Source organism: Macrosteles quadrilineatus, unplaced genomic scaffold (genome assembly GCF_028750875.1).
Source record: "Macrosteles quadrilineatus isolate MER2022 unplaced genomic scaffold, UCM_ALF_1.0 Scaffold_1__1_contigs__length_201487025, whole genome shotgun sequence".
Lineage (NCBI taxonomy): Eukaryota > Metazoa > Arthropoda > Insecta > Hemiptera > Cicadellidae > Macrosteles > Macrosteles quadrilineatus.
Window position 1 is genome coordinate 9,761,192 of NW_026542594.1, and position 20,541 is coordinate 9,781,732.

Genomic DNA, 20,541 nt, shown 5'->3' on the forward strand with positions numbered 1-20,541 from the left:
ATTACCACTCCAAAATACTCTTCATGGACCTCATTACTACACATTATGTGTTATGTTCTACGCTTCATTAAGTGCCTAAAGAATAAATCAAATATTACACATCCTTTGACACTTGAAGAAATCGAGGAATCTGAGAAACAAATTTGGTTATTAATACAAGCAGAAACATTTTCTCAAGATATTGAACTCTTAAAGAAGAATAAAACTTGCTCTAAACGCCTACAGAGATTAACTCCGTTTTTGGATGAAAGTGGATTAATCAGAGTTGGAGGTCGGCTCAAACACTCCAATCTTTTGTACTCAACCAAACATCAGATAATTCTACCTAAGAATCACATTGTGATTAATCTTTTAATTGACCATTACCATAAAATCAACCTTCATGTTGGACCTCAACAGCTTCAAGCTTTCCTTCAAGAAAAGTTCTGGATATTAAACGCTCGAAGTCTTATTAGGTCTAGAGTGTTCAAATGCTTGAAATGTTACAGAGCCAAACCTAAGCTAACAGCTCCTCTCATGGGAGAACTTCCTGCAGCACGTATCACCCCTTCTCGTTGCTTTAATATATCAGCCGTAGACTATGCTGGGCCTTTCTCAGTTAAATTTTTCAGACTCCGCAAGACACAACCTTTGAAAGTGTACCTTTGTCTCTTTATTTGTCTTGCTACAAAGGCAATACATTTGGAAGTTGTTACTGACTTGACAGCTGATGCTTTCATTGCTTCATTAACGAGATTCATATCTCGAAGAGGTTTAATATCTGAGCTGTATTCTGACTGCAGTACTAATTTTGTTGGGGCTGCTTCTTCCCTAAGAAAGTGCTTTGAAGATCTTATGCGCAATCCTAATACTCAAAAGTTTGCAGAGAATCACAGAGTTCAGTTTAATTTCATACCACCAAGAGCTCCTCATCAGGGAGGGCTTTGGGAGCGAACGGTGAAAAGTGCAAAATACCAGCTTACCAGAGTTATGGGTGAACAAACATTGACCTACGAGGAATTCATCACTCTGACCGCTAGGGTTGAAGCCGTTTTAAACTCTAGACCTATTACACCACTTTCAGCCGATCCTAATGACTTACAGCCTATTACTCCTGGCCATTTTCTGACAGGTGGTCCATTGACATCTCTCATTGAACCTCATTTGATAAATTCATCAACAAGTCATGTACAACGTTGGAAACTGATACAAGCCTTTACTTAACACTTCTGGGTTCGATGGCAAAGAGAATATTTGCAAACACTACAGGAACGTTCAAAATGGACTTCAAATGGAAGAAATCTACAAGTCGGTGACCTGGTCATCGTACATGAAGACAACGCTCCACCTCTCTCTTGGAAGATGGGACGAGTAACTGCAGTGTTTCCTGGGAGAGACGGCATAGTACGAGTGGTCCAACTCAAGACCGCAAAAGGAACCTTAACCCGACCTTCCGTTAAGGTATCCTATCTCCCAATCCAATAACTTAACTGGCAACGCCCCTTGCAACCCTCTTATTATTTTCATAATTATTAGGCCACTGAATATTTCTTTTCTTTAATTTTCTGTTGAACCAGGTTGGTTCAAGGGGGGCGATATGTTAGATATCAATTTAGTTTAGTATAGCATATTATTTTTATTTCAACACATACTTTCCATTGCCCTGAGCTTTGGTTTCACCGTTTATCTTTCAACCCATGTCCGGCCGATAAGAATGGAATTTCCCGACCTTTGTACTTTTCCATCGTACGATGTTCGGCCGCGGCACAGTCCGCTACTACTCCTCTCGACAATAAGTCACTATTCATGCAGCAATACGCTCACCGCTATAACCGTCCTATCTATATTTCTTTTCAAATCAAGTTCAACCCTCAATCATTAGGCCATAAAAGATCGTTTTGTTTTTGCCTTTTTATAACAAGAAGTGAGTTTTAAGTTTATTTTTCGTGTACATAAACTATTTCTAAAGACTTTAAAAAGTGTGCAGTGCAATCCCAGACAGGACGACATGACGCCAGCAGGTGGGGTACCCCAGCCGTGAACACCTTTCTACAACTACAAGGTCGGTGGAAGTCTATTTTAAATATAATAGAAGCTGAAGTCAGTCATTATAAAATTGAACTATTTTTAATCTCATTTAATATAAAAAGATCTTTTGAAAATAAGCTAATTATTTCTGGGTAAGACTGTAGTTAATTTGTATATATATGACATTATGATGTACAACCTTGGGATACATAACCATCTGAAATTTGGCAACCACAGGTATAATACACGAAACAAAAATAATGCTGCTTTAGAATTACATCATTTAAATACAACCTCAAGTAGCCACATAATTTTATCTATAAAAATCTACAATGTTTTTCAAAAGCTAATTGCAAATAGGCCAATAAAAGAATTTAAAAATAAGCTTTACTTATGGTTGTTGGGACACCCCTTTTATAAACTGGACGATTTTTTCAGTTGTGAAGATGTCCAGTTTTAGGTGTAGTATTCTTTGTAATTTTTTCATTTTAGAAGTTGCAGTTTTTAATTTGTGATTGTACCGTTTTAACTTGTTATGTACATTTTTCAATATATATATATTTTGTTCTCTCTTCAATATTGGGCTATTACCTTTAAGATAGTTTTAAAAGAGAATAAATATTGTATGACCTGGCAGTTGCACTGCATCTTATGACTTTGTCAATGATACTATTGTATTTTTACGACAAATAAAGATTTATTATTTATTATTATTATTATTAAGCCTAAGAGCTCATTGCTCACGTTTTTATTCTATCACACCAACAGTCAAGATGAAGACTTTATGCTTATAGATGATGAAAAAAACAGTGAAGGTGTGCATGTAAACAGTGAATGAAAACAACCCACCTTATTTAGATCAACCTTTTAAATATAATGAAGTACCTGGACCAAAACATATTCCTAACGGTGTAAAACTTCCATTGGACTTTTTTAATTTGTTCTTTCCCTTGTCATTTCTGAATTTGATTGTGGTTGAAACAAACCGGTATGCTGAACAGATGATGTCAACAAATCACAATATTTCTCCAAGGAGTAGAATGAGAAGCTGGTATAGAGTAAACACCTCGGAAATCCGTGCATTTATTGTGGTAATTCTGAACATGGGATTGTTTCGGAAACCTAGTCTCAAGTCATATTGGTCCAAGACTCATTCCCAAGCTACTCCATGGTTTGGTAAATGTTTCCAAGGCCTAGGTTTGAAAATCTATTAACATTTTTTCACTTAGTAGACAACTCAAAACTTCCCAAAGCCGGCCAACCAGGTTACGATCCATGTCAAAAATTTGAATCTATTGTTCAGCATTGTAACAATTTATTTCCTCACTTATATCGTTCTTATGAACAAATATCAGTAGATGAAAGCATGATAGGTACTAAATGTCATACTAGTTTAATGCAATATTTACCAAATAAACACCACCATCGCTGGGGTGTTAAGTTTTGGGTCCTTTGTGATTCAGTCAGTAAATATTGTTTGAAACTATTTTGCTACAAAGGGGCTAAATCAATTGAAGACAGAGAGGACCTAAAGGAATTTGGTCTGGGATTTACAGTTGTCAAAAAATTATTGACTGCCTGTAACTATCTAAAAAAGGGCTACCATGTTTTTGTCGACAACTTTTTTGTTTCCAACAATTTGGCTAAATGATTGTTTTCAGAAAACACATACATGACTGGTACTTGTCGACGAAACCGTAAGGATTTGCCTGTTGGTGCGAAAAAAAAATTCAAGGTGGGGGAAAAAGCCCATTTCAAAAAAAGAAAGTCTGTTGTCTTGGCGTACAGAGAGAAACCAAGCCAAACCAAACCAGTCGTTCTAATATCTACAAAATCTAAAATTAAAAATGAAACCATCACCAAAAGAAAATGTGGGAGGAGTACTACTGTTGAAAAACCAGATATAATTGCAGATTATAATAGATATATGGGAGGCATCGATTCCTTCGACATGATGTTGTACTGCTATCTCAATGAACGCAGACAATTTAAATACTGGAAAAAGGTTGTTTTTAATTTTATCTCTCGGATGATGCTTAATGCCTACATCATATATCAAGATAACTGTAAATCTATGAAAATTAAACCTGTTGGACATTATCAGTATATTGTAGATATAATTGAAGGTGTGGGGAATTCTTGGCTTACGGAAAAAATAGGCCTAATGATAATAGTGACCCTGATGAACCGAGCCCGTCTGTAAGAAGAGGCCTAGTCAAATTGCCTGGAAAAAAAGAAAAGACTTGTTGGATCTGCTCAAAGAAAAGTAGTGGTTCCCTTGGAAACAACAGAAAAAGATCCAGAACAGTGTGTAACAAGTGTGGTGAGGGGTGCTATGCGGTATGCTTTTCCAAGCATACCTGCAATTAAAACACAACATTTTCATGTTTAAACTTTGTAAATAGTGTATTTAGTGTAGTATTTGTGTATATTAATCCAGTGTCTTTGCTGTTCAAACATTCATCCAAACATGTAAGTAAACTATTATTCAACTTATCCGTAGAATATAGGCTTAGCGTAGATTTTTGTCGTGTTTATTGCGTAAACATTTTATATCATAAAATTTTTATTTTATGACCAAATTCCATAAAAATTGGAACACATATTCTTTATAATATTAGTAATCATATAAATTAGTTTGCCACGGTAAAAATGTTCTTTCCTTTTGATCTGTAGTTGGGAGTAATATAAATAAAGTATAAAAAAAAATATTTTTGTTTTATTTTCTATTAAAGTGTATACAATTTTAACTCAAACAACAATATTACATTATTAGTTGCTAAAGCAACCATTTACAATCATGTGGCTAAAAGAATTATTAAGATATCTTAAAAACTTATGACAGTACAATTTTTTTTGCAAACCTTCGCTAATACGCTGATTTTATATGGTCTTTTTCCCACACCAAACTGTCTCTTGGCAGATTTTTTTTACAAATAAAAAATATTTCAAAAATGGCTTGAGTCCTTAAAGGGTTTTTTTTTTTTTTTTTTTAGGGAGAGGTGGGAAAATGCATTTATGCACACAGGTTGCTAGCCTGTAGTGTGGGACTCCAACGGGCTTAAGGCCCAGAGACTACCCACTAAAAACCTCCTCTACTCTTCGGACACTAGCCTGGGAACACTTGTCGCACTTCATCAGAACTAGGCCGAGTTTGCCTACGCCCGAGGGGCTTACGCCGTGTCTAGCCGTTTATTTCTTATCAAATCTAGACTATGTTCCGATCTAGATCATTCGTTTTAGCTTGAAGGACATTCCGGACAAAGTGCGACCAGCAGTCCCAGTTGTCCTCACCCTTCAGCAAGGTCTCACAGATCGATTCAATCGACAGCACCCCAAGATGTTGAATGGCCTCCTGGCGAAGCATATCCCATTGTGGACAGTGGAAAAAAGTGTGTTCCGCGTCGTCGGGAATGCATGGGCAGTAAATGCAGTCAGGTGAATTCGTTTTGGCCATCAAGTGCAGGTACGACTGAAAATAGCCGTGACCTGACAAGAACTGCGTGAGGTAATAGTCAACCTCACCGTGCCGCCGTTCTACCCACGGTTGGACCTGCCTGATGAGTCTGGCAGTCCAACGTCCTCGAGTCTCCCTTTCCCAGCTTTCTTGCCACATCTGAAAAGTGCGGGAGCGCTCTTCTGTTCTTGCAGCGTCCTTTCCGATGTAGCCTTGTCTCTGGTAGATTGCCTTCCTCTCCGCTGCCAAGAGTTTGACTGGGATAACTCCAGCGATCACCAAAACGGCCGGTTCGGACACCGTACGGTACGCGGAAGCGACCCTGAGTGCCGCCCGACGCTGCACTCGTGCGAGCCTCAACCTATACGCCTCCTTGTTAAGCGCGTCTGCCCACACCTCAGAGCCGTAGAGAAGCACGGACTGGACTGCAGACATCAGTAGTCTTCTACAGCTGGACCGGGGACCACCGACATTGGCCATAAGCCTACTAAGAGCAGCAACACTCCTAGCAGCCTTGTCCGCCGTACGGAAGATCTGGTCCCTCCAGCTCAGCTTGTTGTCCACCAAGACACCAAGGTACTTGGCGGTTCGCGTGGTTTGGACAACTACGTTCCCAACTCGTAGCGGAACGATGGTTTCAATCCGTTTTTTCGTGAGGATGACGATCTCTGTCTTGCTCAGAGCGAGTGTCAGACCATGATCAGTCATCCAGGCGTTTACAACGCGCATGACTTGGTTCAGTTTCAGTTGGGCTAGCTCAACGTTGCGTGCAGCAATGAGGGCTGCGACGTCATCGGCGTACCCAACTAAAACGGTCTCCTCTGGCATCTCAGATCTCAGAAGGCTGTCGTAGGCAGCGTTCCACAAATCTGGGCCGAGTATCGAACCTTGCGCGGCACTGGAAGAGTCCTCAAAGGGTTAAAGTAATAAGACATGCAGATAATGTAAAGAAAGAGAAAACAGATTAATGTGATGAGTAAAGAGTTTAAATTGAAGCAACTACGTCATCAAGTTCAAATAAAAATCAAGGATATAAGTTTCATGAAAAGAAACAAGAATACCCATCGCAATTAATTAGGTGTGGTTATAAACCGTCCCATCCAAGAAGCACATGTCCAGCATAAAAAACAACATGTAACTTATGCAAAAAGATTGGTCACTTTTCGAAGGTCTACAAATTTAAAGAAGCACAGGAAGTATAACAGACGAAAATGGAAGTAAGTGAACTTGGGCCTTCAAATGAGAAAGTATTCATAGATACACTTGGTGATGGGTCGAAATGAAAGCCCTGGAAACTAGAATTAGTATTTGAGGGAAAACCACAAACATTTAAAAATTTATTCAGGGGCAGATGTATCAGTAATTATTCTTGGCATAGTTGATCCAAGTATGCTCCAGCCCACCCTAGTTGAGTTGCATAAGTTTGGTAGAATAAAATTACAAACTGTAGGTTGTATTAGAGCTAATATCCAATACAGAGATGTTAAAATAAATCACAGAGAATATGTTGTGAAGGGACTCATATAACACCGTTGCTTGGTCGTCCAGCAATACAGGACTTGAAAATTTTAACTTTTGTAAATTCAGTTGCAGAGGTAGACAGTGACTTTTTCACCGAATACCATGACATGTTTAGTGGTCTGGGCGTCGTTCCTGATCCTTACACAATAGCACTTAAAGATGGCGCAAAACCATATGCAATAACCACTCCTAGGACATTACATTTACCCCTAATGTATAAAAAAGTAAAAAAAAAGCTAGAAAGTATACCAAGAAATGTTTAGTGGTCTGGACTTCATTCCTGATCTTTACAAAATAGCCCTTGAGGATGGCGCAAAACCATATGCAATAACCACTCCTAGGACAGTACCTTTATCCCTAATGTGTAAAACAGGAAAAATACCCCCGCCTAGTGATGTGGGCTGGATAAATACCCAGTGGGTAGGTAAATATAAATTGGGTTTTTACCCGGGTATTTACCCCAGGCCCGGGTAAATACCCAAAAACTGGGTATTTATAATTTTTATTAAAGTTAGAGAAGATTGAGATGTTTTTTTGCAATTATTACCCTGTAAGGATAGTAAAATGATGATAAAATGTGTTAAACAAAATTTCATATGGTCACTACTATCATTTTACTTCTGGGTATAATCGCCATAAATATCCAGGTCTGAGCATTAAGCATAATCGGCATAAATACCCTGGTCACATGGTTGCACTGGTCCTGACTACTTATGATATTTAAATTTCTATGATAGATGGATGAATTTATTTTATTGAAAGTGAAAAAAAATTGCGAAGTAATAATTATTATTTAGAAAGACAGGAAAATTTAACCTAGTAGTGGCCTATGTGTTTATTTAGAAAGACAGGAAAATTTAACCTAGTAGTGGCCTATGAATTTATTTTATTGAAAGTGAAAAAAAATTGCGAAGTAATAATTATTATTTAGAAAGACAGGAAAATTTAACCTAGTAGTGGCCTATGTGTAACAACTTAAGAAAATAATTAAAATTCAATCTGTGCAGGATTTAATATTTTTTTCTAGATCTTTTGTTGGTATCAAACTAATTTCATAAACTTGTGATACAAAACATTTGAATCTATAGCACAATAAATCTTTCAAAATTATATTAAGTTAGACCAAAAAACAGGAGATACATTTTTTTAGTAGGTTTATCCAAATATATTATTGTTTCCAACTAAGCTGTAACACAGAAAAGTTTAATTACTTTTAGTATTCTGCCATTCTGGTTATGTCAATCGGGCCTTAGGTCTGTCTAGCCTTCCAAGCCATTTATACAATACAAATTTTATATCATAAATATTCAACAATTCCTGGATATTTACAAATTAAAATATTTTTTTTAATGTTATTTAATTGGTTATAAATTTACAACATGATAAAAATTGAAATAGCCACAGCTTATTTTAATAACTATTATTTAGTAAGTTAAATTTAACTGATGTTACTCAATTTAAGACACGAAACCCCATGCTTATTTAGAAACTTTATGTATTATTTAAAAAAAAGTGCTAAAACATTAAATAAAAGGTACTAGCAAAGCTTCAAGTTACAGTAAAAGGTGTTATAGACTATCCTAATTTATCACGTAATGATAACAATAACATATTTAGGGGGTAATATAAATGAATTTCAATCGATTTCATAAATACCCAAAATACCCAGGTATTTTACATCACTACCCCCGCCGCAGCAAACCTGCAGACTTATTGAATTTCCTGATTACAGTTTTACTAAAATATTTCCATAAATAAGACATATTTATTCCCAATTTAAATAGCATTAGATTTAACGAGTGCTTAGGTTTGCTGCTACGGGGAAGGTAACAAGTGTTTTTTGACCAAACGTCAATAGTATAGTATGAAATGAAAAATTTGCCAAATTTTATCAACATATATCCATAAACAAGTTAAAATACGACAGTTTTCATTGTCTCCATAAGATTAACATAGGAATTTTAAATTTTAACTTTTTTGAATTTTCTCTGTAACCATTAGGCCTACAACAATGTTTCAATATACTAAATTATTTCTCTTTTTAAGCTCTACAAAATAGTTGTCCCATGGTCCGATCATGCTGTTCGCGAGCTCGTTCGAATAAATGTAGGTTTAAACACGTTTATACCAAATTTCATCAAAATCGGATAATTTTTGTTTGAGTTATCTTGCTAATGTACATATATATATTGATAAGTAATATATAAAATAACATGAGTACCCTTTTTTTCTTCTTTTTTATTTAGTAAAATTACACAACATGTTTCGTCTATAATGACCTTTTCAAGTGTGTTAAATAAAAAAGAAGAAAAAAGGGGTAGGTACTCATGTTATTTTATATATTATTTATCAATTACTTAGTAGCCCTCATAAGTGAACAAGTTTACAATATATATATAAACTAGCTGACCCGTCGAACTTCGTATCGCCTAAGTTATAGGTTTCCCCTAAGACAGACCGATGGAAAGAAAGTACCGTTACGTTTAATTTTCAAGATGATCTCGTTCGCATGGCTCAATCACGTCCTGGTTGAAGTTCGTTCGCTACGCTCACTCACCTTTGGGTTGGAGCTCGTTCGCTACGCTCACTCACCTTTAGGTTTGGAGCTCGTTCGCTGCGCTCACTTGCCTTCAGGTTAGCTCGTTCGCTACGCTCACTCGCCTCCAGGTTGAAGTTCGTTCGCTACGCTCACTCACCTTTTGGTTGCAAATTAGCTGTTGTCATAAATGTAAAAGAAATAATAGTGCTGCACCCTGTTGGTAATCCTTGTAACTTTAATGCTATTGAACATCATAGAACAGAACCAACTTGTTTAATTGAAACAGCTGTTATGATTCATTAATTCCATTTAAATATGAGTACTCATTAGGTTAACATGGGAAACTCCATAGCCACTGGGGCGGAGCCCGAGAGTCCGATCATAATAAAAACCACTTAGTTTTCCTATTTAATGCCTAAAGAATCAGTGTACCAAATTTCAGCCTCCTAGGTAAATGAGAAGTGGGAGAATTAGTGATGAGTGAGTGAGTGAGTGTGTCAGTGAGGGCTTTGCCTTTTATATATATATAGATAAATAAATATAGGATATTAAAATGGTATAATATTACCTGTTTCCGTCTGTGATCCTATATTTGTTGTATAGAGCTCTATACAACATTGGCTCTATTGGCTCTATACAACAAATATAGGATCACAGACGGAAACAGGTAATATTATACCATTTTAATATTCAAGAAGTGATCCTGGACCAAATAACATCAATATAAATATAGGAGAAAATTTCAAAAAATTGTAAATTTAAAATTCCCATGTTATTCTTATGGAGAATAAGAAAACTGTTGTAGTCAGTTACATAGTTCAACATATTTTGATCGAATTTGATTTGGAAAATGCATTCATTTCTTCCATTGTGTTTCTTGCATTCATTGCAAACCTAAGTACTCGTTAAACTAATTCTATTTAAATAGGGAATAAAATGTGATATTTTTATTCAGACATTTTAGTGTAAATCCAATCAGGCAAATGGAAATTCACTTGTGTGCAGGTTTGCTGCCGCGGGGGTATTATCAATGGGTATTAGAAATATACTGATATAAATGTTCTCTTACCTGTGCTATAGTGCCAGGCTGCATGGTGGCTGCTATGGGGAACACGTGGTGAGGTACTGCACCATGTGATCGAACACCATAATACTGCATGGGAGGCTGCGTGATACTGGCGTACGCAGGCTGGCTGTTAGCAGCGTGTGGAGGATACTGGAAGGTGGGCGGACTGAGATGGTACACCTGATGAGCCAGATGGGGGTGCCTTGCCAGCTGGAAGTGAGCAGGCAAGGGCTGCACAGTGAAGCCAAAGGGTGCCAGCGTGTATGGGGTGATGGTAGCCAATGGTGGGGCGTGGTATGGTGGAGGTGGAGGTGGAGGAGGTTCCCCCACAACCATCACCTCACCTCCAGACGGGGCCATTGGCTCCTCCCCGACATTCTGCTGAGGACATGGCTCTGTCTCCATGTATACCTCACCGTTTCCTGGTGAATGCTGTGGACAACCAACAAGCCTTTAACATAGTTTACAACTTTTGACAGCTCAGAGCATTTTATTACATCCTATAGTTAGTAGGGGTCTGCAGGTCAGACTTTTTTGGTTCGGATCGGGCCAAAAATCATTAATTAAAGGATTTTTTTATTTAACTTCTCTCTTCTAAACTTCTATCATGCATAGATAGGATTAATTAATTGTAAACTTTTCATCAGATTTATATAATGTAAATGCAATTAGGAGGTTGTTTTGCAGACCATGAACCTTTAATATTAGATTTTTTACAGAAAACCATAAAACAATGGAACAACTCAAAAGAAGGCACAAATAAAATAATAGGAAGGCAAAATATATTGTACATTCTTCTTGTATGAACCTTTGTAATAAATAATTAGTTATGGCACTTCTTTGTTTAAATAATTTTACTTTATTGTTAGGCTATTTATTAGGAATGGACGGGTCCTGAAATTTTGGGAAATTTTCGGGAAAAAGATATTCCCGATTTTCAGGACCGGACTCGATCCTATCGTCGGCGAATTTGCCGCTTTGCGAGTGACGATGACGCCACTATTGAGAGAGATGCTCACAATAGTTCCGCGAACGCAGGAGGCGAAGTCATTTCGACGATCGCGCCATGACCGCAGAGTAATACCAACGATTGCGTCGTGGCCCCGAAGTCATACCGAGGATCACGCCGTAACCGCGGAGTCAAAGCGACGGTCCCACCGAGACCGCGAGTCATAAGGACGATCGTGCCGTGTCGGCGAGTCATACTGACGATCATGCCTTGACCCCGAGTCATACCGACGATCACGCCATGATCGCGGAGTCAGACCGACGATTGCGCCGTGACCGCGAAGTCATAAAAACAGACAGCATAAAATATGAGCCTGTTGTGCCACATAGTTACAATACAAGACATAAATACCCCCGTCACAGCAAAACTGCAGACTTAGCGAATTTCCATTTGCCTGATTGGATTTACACTAAAATATCTCCTTAAAAATATCACATTTGTTCCCTATTTAAACAGAATTAGTTCAACGAGTACTTAGGTTTGATGCAACAGGGAGGGTAAAAAAGTTTTTAAAAATGTAAAATGTTAAAAGGTACTGTAGTTAAGTAAGAAATTAATTTAGTTTTCCAAATTTATCAAAATATGTTCATAAACAAGCAAACTACAGCAGTTGACTTATTCTCCATAACAATAACATGGAAATTTTAAAATGACAATTTTTAAAATTTTATCCGTAGCAATTAGGCGCATAATAACGCTTCAATATACTAAATTATTTGTTTTTTTAATCTCTACAAAATGGTTTAGAAAGAAATTGTGAAATTTTGTGTTTTTAGGGTCAAAAATGGGAAAAACCTATTTATACCCCATAAAACCCCCCATAAACCCCCGTTCCAATAGTCTGATCATGCTGGTTCGCGAACTCATTCAAGTTTTTCCCGCCTTACACCTTCAAACCAAATTTTATCAAAATCGGACAAAAATCACTCAAGTTATCGTGCGGAAGGACACATATATATACTTGAATACAATTTCAAAAATCAATTAAATTCATATTAGAAGTTCAAAATTCATCTATCAATTTCTTAGATTTGACCATAACCAAAGAAAACAATTTACATAAATTTAAAATTTTTAGAAAGCCTACTGAGAACAATCTCATCATGCCAGCAAATTCAAATCATCCCTGGCAACACAAAATGGCAACATTCCATTCGTATATTGATAGACTTATTAACATTCCCATGAGTAACGAAGACTTTATTGAAGAAAAGGAACATATCACAAAATTAGCAAAGAGTCATGGATACAGCAGCAAAACCGTAGAAAAAATGATAAAGAAAAAAGCAGGGATAAAAAACCAACATGTCGAGAAAGAAGAAAGAAAACATGAATTTTTATGTCTACCTTACTCAATTACATTTAACAAAGCATATAGGAAAACATTTAACAACCAAAATTATAAGTTATCATACAGGACAAGAAACAGTTCATTTGATTTAATTAACAAATTTTCACAGTCAAACAACAACATATCAGACATAAAAGACAAATCTGGCGTATACAAATTAAACTGCAGTTCCTGCTCAAAATTCTATATTGGCCAAACAGGACGAAATTTTCAAAGTAGGTAAAGTTAGTAGTAAAGTAGGTAAAGAAAGTAAGTTAGTTAGTTAGTTAGTTAGTTAGTAAGTAAGTAAGTAAGTAAGTAAGTTAGGTAGTAAAGTAGTGGTAAAGTAGGTAAAGGTAAAGTAGGTACAAGGAACATATTCAAGCAATTAAATCAAACAACAGAACTACACAAAAATCTACATTTGCAGAACACATACTTTCTACAGACCATAAATATAAAAATTATAACGAAAACATTACCATACTAGACATTATTATCAAAGGAACCAAAATGAACATAAAAGAAAATTTCCACATATATAAACACTACAAAGAAGAATGAGACAACATTTTAAATATAGTACACACACAAACCACTAATCCTATATTTAACAAAATTATAAGTGTTAGAAAAACTAACAACTAAACATTCATTCACATACTAACAAAATTAACAGCTGTATTTATTCATAACATAATATTTTTGTTTGAAATTAGGTTAACACACTTGAAAATGTCCTTAGAGACGAAACATGTTGTGTTTTATTAAATAAAAAAGAATAAAAAAAGGGTATTCATGTTATTTTACATATTATTTATTAATATATATATATATATATATATATATATATATTTCTATATAAAGATATATACAAATTTGAACGAATGGTGTTTTTGGCCTCTGGGGACATCAAAATGAAAAAGGAAATCGGTCCCAGGCCTAGGTCTTACCATGAGACCTTCGGTAATAGATACTTCCCTATAGGGAAATTCGCTAAAAGGATATTGTAACTTCATCCTATAAGCTGGAATTCTCCAAAAAGAAACCGACTTTTGCTGGATCACTAATACTAAGGAAATTGCCTGCCTCTATAAAGGAGGAATCAAATTATAAATTATTTAAAGCTAAATTTAAAATAAACGGTATCAGCATTCTGACACATACTTTCTCCCATAAGTTTGTCAACAACCTTTATCATGTGTAAGCGGTGAAAGTAAATATACGGAAATGTAATTTGTACGATTTTGTTCAGAATTTAAAGGACTACATACTAATTTTTTTTCAAAATCGTTCGGGCCATTTTTGTGAAAATCTGATTTTTCCGTTATTTTATGGGGTTTTTATGGGGAAATAACATAATTTACAATAACTTTTGAACCATAATTTTTACAGAAATGGGATTTGTACCATTTTGTTCAGAATATAAAGGACTATAACATACAAATTTTTTATCAAAATCGTTCGGGCCGTTTTTGGGAAAATCCTATTTTTCTGTTATTTTATGGGGTTTTATGGGAAAATTCCCATTAAAAATTAAAATTTTTTAAAAATGAAAAAACTATCAAAACTTTAAGGACCATAACATACTATGTTAAAATAAAACCGGATTTTTTTCTAAAATCCTATTTTTCGTTATTTTATTGGGTTTTTATGGGAAAATAACATAATTTACCATAACTTTTGAACCGTAATTTTTACAGAAATGGGATTTGTACCATTTTGTTCAGAATTTAAAGGGCTACAACATACTAAATTTTTATCAAAATCGTTCGGGCCATTTTCGAGAAAATCCGATTTTTCAAGTTTTTTATGGGTTTTTATGGGAAAATCCCCATTAAAAATCAAAATTTCAAAAAAATGAAAAAAACGCCTGGAGATACCATGGATTAGAACCTACATACCAAATTTCATCGAAATCGGACCACAGGTGTAGTCCCTAGCTCTGTACACATCCAGACACACAGACACACACACAGACACACACACAGACACACACACACACACACACACACAGACATCACTTCGAAAACCACTTTTTTGGGTCCAGGGGGACCCAAAACGAATATATCCACTCAAAACTCAAACTCGAAAATTTTGACGAAAACAATACTTTCTCCATATTACTATGGTATAGGGGGAGAAAGTAAAAATATTTAATTGGAAAGGCGCTTTATACAATGGAGGAAGTCATTGAATAAATATTCATACTTAAAATGTATTTATATCTAGGCTAGTTTAGTACTTAATAATTGATAATATTTTTGTACCCATGTACATGTAAGGAAAATAAAGATGTTTTGATTTGATTTGATACCGAGGATCACGCCGTGACTGTGGAGTTATACCGATGATCGCGCCGTGACCGCGGAGTCATACCGACGATCATGCCATGACCGCGGAGCCATACCGACGATTGCACCCTGACCGTGGAGTCATACCGAGGATCACGCCGTGACCGCGGAGTCATACCGACAATCACGCCATGACCGCGGAGCCATACCGACGATTGCACCGTGACCGCGGAGTCTTACCGAGGATCACACCGTGACCGCGGAGTCATGCCGACGATCGCACCGTGACCGTGAGTCACAAGTTTCTGTACCAAACCTGTAAGTTTTTACCAATTTTTTGTTTTTATAGATCAGTGCTACAAATGGTAAAAAACTGATTTTGTTTTTCTTTTTTGGTAACTGCAATACTTCCTTTTAATGCATAGGAAAAAATCCCGTCTGTCCCATCCTAAAAATCGGGAAGGAAATAAAAATCCCGTCCCGTCCCGTTCCGAACCAAAAATTCAATCCCGTCCATCCCTACTATTTATTAACCATTGTAAAACTGTGAAACGAATAATTATCTTAATGAGATCTAAAATCTGTCTTGAACTTAATATCCAGTCCCTAGTGTCTTTAATTACTATAATCGGGGTAGCGGATTTTTATCCCCCTGGAATTTTACCCCCTGGGCAAACGTGACGTCACAAACCAGGGGGTAAAATTTCGGCCGCGAACTTTTGAGTTTCGCGACATCAGCTTAATGGATTAAAAGCGGAATTAAACATATATTTTTGCGGTTGTGAATTTAATCAGAACACATCAAAGTATAAAAACCTAAAGTGTACGGCCCGGATTTTTACTCCCGGAATTTTACCCCCGGAATTTTAACTCCCGAATTTGTACTCCCGGAATTTTACCCCCTGGATTTTTACCCCCTGGAATTTTACCCCCTCGCCAGATATATAAATTAGTGAGAATGATTAATTATCTTCATTCTGTTTTAATTTAATAGTAAATATTTTATTATTAAGTAGCCTATTTTAATGTACCGGGTATTTGTAAAATTAACTAATCGAAAAGGTTTTTAATTTTAATTTTGAGATTCTAGTATTAGGATTCGATTTTTGAAGCCAACAGTTGGTTAATATGACGTATAAACAATCAACTGAATGATAATTGTTTCGAACATTTCTTCACAAAATAAATAAATAAAGATATGCTACTAAATAATTAAATGTTTACAATTAATTAAAAACAGAAATAAGAAAATCAATCATTAAATTTCTATAATCGGCCAGGGGGTAAAATTCCAGGGGGTAAAAATCCGGGAGTAAAAATCCCTGGGTAAAATTCCGGGGGTAAAAATCCGGCCCGTACATCTTCAGTTGTCTAAACGCTAGTTATATGGACAGGGGGTAAAATTCTGGTTTTTATCGCTAATCTAATTAATCACGCTTTAGCTATTTTCATTAGACTTCCAAATCCGCGGGGGTAAAATTCCGGCCGCGAACAAACTTTTGGCCACTCAGGTTACTACGTTATAGTGACGTCAGCTTTGCCCAGGGGGTAAAATTCCAGGGGGATAAAATTCCGGCGACCCCTATAATCATATCTGTATTACAGGGCTTGAAATTTTGTACTGCAAAATCTATTCTACAGTTTAACTACAAGAGAATATTATTTTATAACCATCAAATTTACATTTACCTTTAAAATTTTTAATGTTCCTTGGAGAACATTTGCTAGATTTTCAACAGGCAAATTGTGTTTTTAATTTGATTGTATTTAGAGGAAAAATGTTTTAAAATGATATTTATATTTGAGACAAATACCATATGGAATCTACTAAATTCTCTATATTTGGTGACTCACCCGCATGAAGAGTTCGTACCAATATTTGGCCACTTGGAACAGCACTTCAGGGTACACCCCACCTCCCTTGGCTGCACTCTCTACTGTCAAGCATGAGTGCTCTAACATTAGATCACTCTGCTCCTTGCACTACAAACAACCAAAACTATATTTTTAAAGATACTTTTGCTGCATACTCAATTTTCTTAACTAACAATTAAATTAAATCAATTATTTCTTAGGGTTTCTATTTTTTTCTAAAATCTTGGTTTTGCTGTCTCTGTTATAGGCTGCACAAGTCAATAAGCCCAAATCAGGTCCAATAGTTATTAGGACCTGATTACACACCCTACTATCAGTCCTTAGTAGGGTGTGAGTAGTTTTGTATATTGAAACACGGTAGGCCTACACAAAAATGAATAGAAGTAAGTTTTCATAGCCTAAAAACTAAAACCCAAGACAGAAAGAATAAAAAAAAAACATGGTTTTCTGTGTTTTTGTGTTATCTTAATGATTTTAGGGGGCTTGACTTATCTTTTCATGGTAAATATGCTGTATTTCCACTTCAAACAAAATTACTATATTTTTCATCAAATAGAATTACAGTAAGGGCTTATGATAAAGGACAAGAGCATAGGTTTTAAGGATCTACCTACAATATACAATTTGTCTTCCAACAAATTATATTGTTACAATACACAACTTTACATAATATCAGTTATGCTTGAATGACAGACCTGTAGTATAGCTCTTTGGATCTCGTTGGGGTTGAGTGCATGTGCATGAGGTAGGCAGGACAGAGCCAGCTGTGCTGCTGCTGCCACCATGTTAGGGTCACACCCTCGGGACGCTCGGTCAGCTATACTCACTGCCTCCGGGGGCGTCAGATGACCTTCCCATGTGTCCATCAGGAATGTGATGGCTGGTGCGCCTATCTCCATCGCTTGACCTGTAACATACAAATCATAAGGTTGGTGATCTGATCCTGATTAAAATCTCTGAGCATTATAATAGTTTAACACTCGACCAACTGTCTTTGATCTCTGGTCATTAAGTGGCCAGCTTGTCTTGGTCAGTAACTAAAGCACCACAGCAATTCCACATTTGTAGCTCACTAATACTTAAAATCATATTTGGTCAAAGTACCACAATGGTACCGACATAGTGATTTAATGAAGAAGTCAAAAATAGGAAACAGTAACCTAAGGAAGGACAAACAAAACAGGGGAATAATCCAATATAAATGGTTGAATGTCTAATCTGTAGACCTTTCCTATAATCAACAATATATGTAAGTAGTGATAGTAAACACAATTCACTTATAAACCACCATAGTGTGGTTCTATTTCAAGTTCTTAAAAAAATAATCATCACTGATAGGAATACATATCAATTTTGCAGCTCTCTACTGAGACTAATAATTTTGTATCCAGCCCCGCTTTATACACCAACGAATATTACAAAGGTTTTTTGAGCAATTTCTTATCTTTTTTCGAGTTTGACTGTATATTTCCTTCAGTATGATAATTTGTTTGTTGGGCATCACTCACCTTATTGAAATCACGAGAACGTAGTCCTTGTCATGTCACAATCATACACAGTTCATTGCACATAAAAATATAAAAAAATAAAAATAAAACTAAATTTAAAATATCAGACAAAAGTTCTGAGAACTGTTCTGAAAGCTGTTCTGTGAAAGCTGTTCTGAGAACTTTTGTCTGATATTTTAAATTTAGTTTAATTTTTATTTTTGTATATTTTTATGTGCAATGAACTGTGTATGATTGTGACATGACAAGGACTACGTTCTCAAAATTTTCAATAAGGTGAGTGATGCCCAACAAAAAAAATTATCATACTGAAGTATTGACCTCACCTAATATACCATGTCGTTTAGGAATAGAATGTATATTTCCTGTTAAATCATTGGAAAAAGAATGTCAAAACTAAGAAATCTATTTTAAATTGGGTGACTAAAAATTTCCAGTAAAAGGAAACGGGAATTGCACTAAGAAGTAATTTTTAGTAAAATTGCGAAGCTCAGTCTCCACAACACCCACATTCAAATATCCCGCCTAATTAGCACTGGCAAGCCCAGGATCACTCGCGCATGCGCCTCTGTCAGGTGAGAATAAGAATAAGAATAAGAATATTAAGAATATCTTTATTGTCATAACAGTACATTCTTTTACACTAGCAAAGCTAGACAGAATAGATGACATTGTCAATGCAGTAAAGTTAAAGTTAATAATAAAGTTATCATAATTGAGTAGGTTACATCTAGCAATAAGTATCCAGAAAAAAATTAGTCAAACCTCACAAAAATCATTTTAAAAACATGAATTATCTCTTTACAAGTTGTTTTACTAAAACTTATCATTTAAAAATGTGTCAACTGAATAATACATTTTTTTTATCAAAAAATCTTTTAACTTTTTTCTAAAGCCGTTCTCCTCTATTATTTCCTTCAACTCGCTGGGTAGTGTATTGTAGAGTTGTAACGGTGCTGTTTATTTCTTTGAATTAATTAATAATTATTGACTAGTGTTAGGCCGTCACTCAGTCAATCACACCAGTTACATACCTATTTAATTTACTAATTTTACTTTAACTTATGCTAGTAGAGCCTTTCTCTTATCTCAGGGTTTGTGTGGTTCGGTGGGGCTTATTTCATTTTAATAAAATAAAAATTCTCAGAACATAAAAGATTATTTTATTAATTTAAGCAAAACCAGATGTTTTAAGTTTTACATTCCAGAATAAGTTACACAAAAGAAAATCTATCCTTATAAAATCGTTTTTTGAAGGTGAAGTTAATTTACATTGCAAAAAACTGAATTTACTTTAGGTTATAGAATATTTAAGTTGGCATAGTAACCACTAAGTTTGATAAAACACTTAGCTTAGGGTTAGAGGCGAGATGAGATGTCCAATTGTCCACCGCCTGTAGTGTAGATGGTCACTCCCCGAGTCTACGTTGTGGATGACCGTTGGTAGCGTCCCCAGGCCGATGCCGGCGTAGATGTCATGGCGTCGCCCTCCTAGCCGAACTTCTTTCCAAGCGGCGTTTAAATTAGTTTATAAAAAGGCATAGACCGGCCGCGACTTGACTATCTTCACTAAAAATTTAAAGTTCTAACTGGATGTACTCGGATTAAACTATAGGAATTAAAATCGACATGGTGACTGGTGGTAGATTACTTAAAAGTTGGTAGCGGGACTGACATAGGTCAGACCGCCATCAAGAGCTGTGAAGAAGTGTCTCGTTACCGAGCTTGCGCCTCGGTTGAGCTAAAAGTAATAGGAGAACACCTCGAAAACGGAAAATTTCCGTTTTGGAGACCAAAAGCGTTTCCACAGTTCTCAAATCTCAACCCGGGTGCGCATGCGCAGAACACCGATTTGCGTCAAACCCCGCCCTTCGTCTTGGTCAACGACAACAGGGCTTTCATCTAGCCATCTTGGAACATTTACTATTTCCTTTT

At 36.0% G+C, this 20,541-nt stretch overlaps 1 protein-coding gene across 1 annotated transcript in view; it reads right to left on the bottom strand.

Annotated features, from left to right (window-relative positions):
• Positions 1 to 20,541, bottom strand: part of LOC128994973 (zinc finger SWIM domain-containing protein 8 homolog) — a 197,732-nt gene that overhangs the window by 52,255 nt on the left and 124,936 nt on the right. Inside the window, exons 19-21 of the mRNA XM_054419837.1 lie at positions 17,794 to 18,005; positions 17,078 to 17,206; positions 10,594 to 11,022 (exon numbers count right to left, since the gene is read on the bottom strand). Of these exons, the coding sequence (XP_054275812.1) occupies positions 10,594 to 11,022; positions 17,078 to 17,206; positions 17,794 to 18,005 (770 nt within the window). The remainder of the gene's footprint in view (positions 1 to 10,593; positions 11,023 to 17,077; positions 17,207 to 17,793; positions 18,006 to 20,541) is intronic.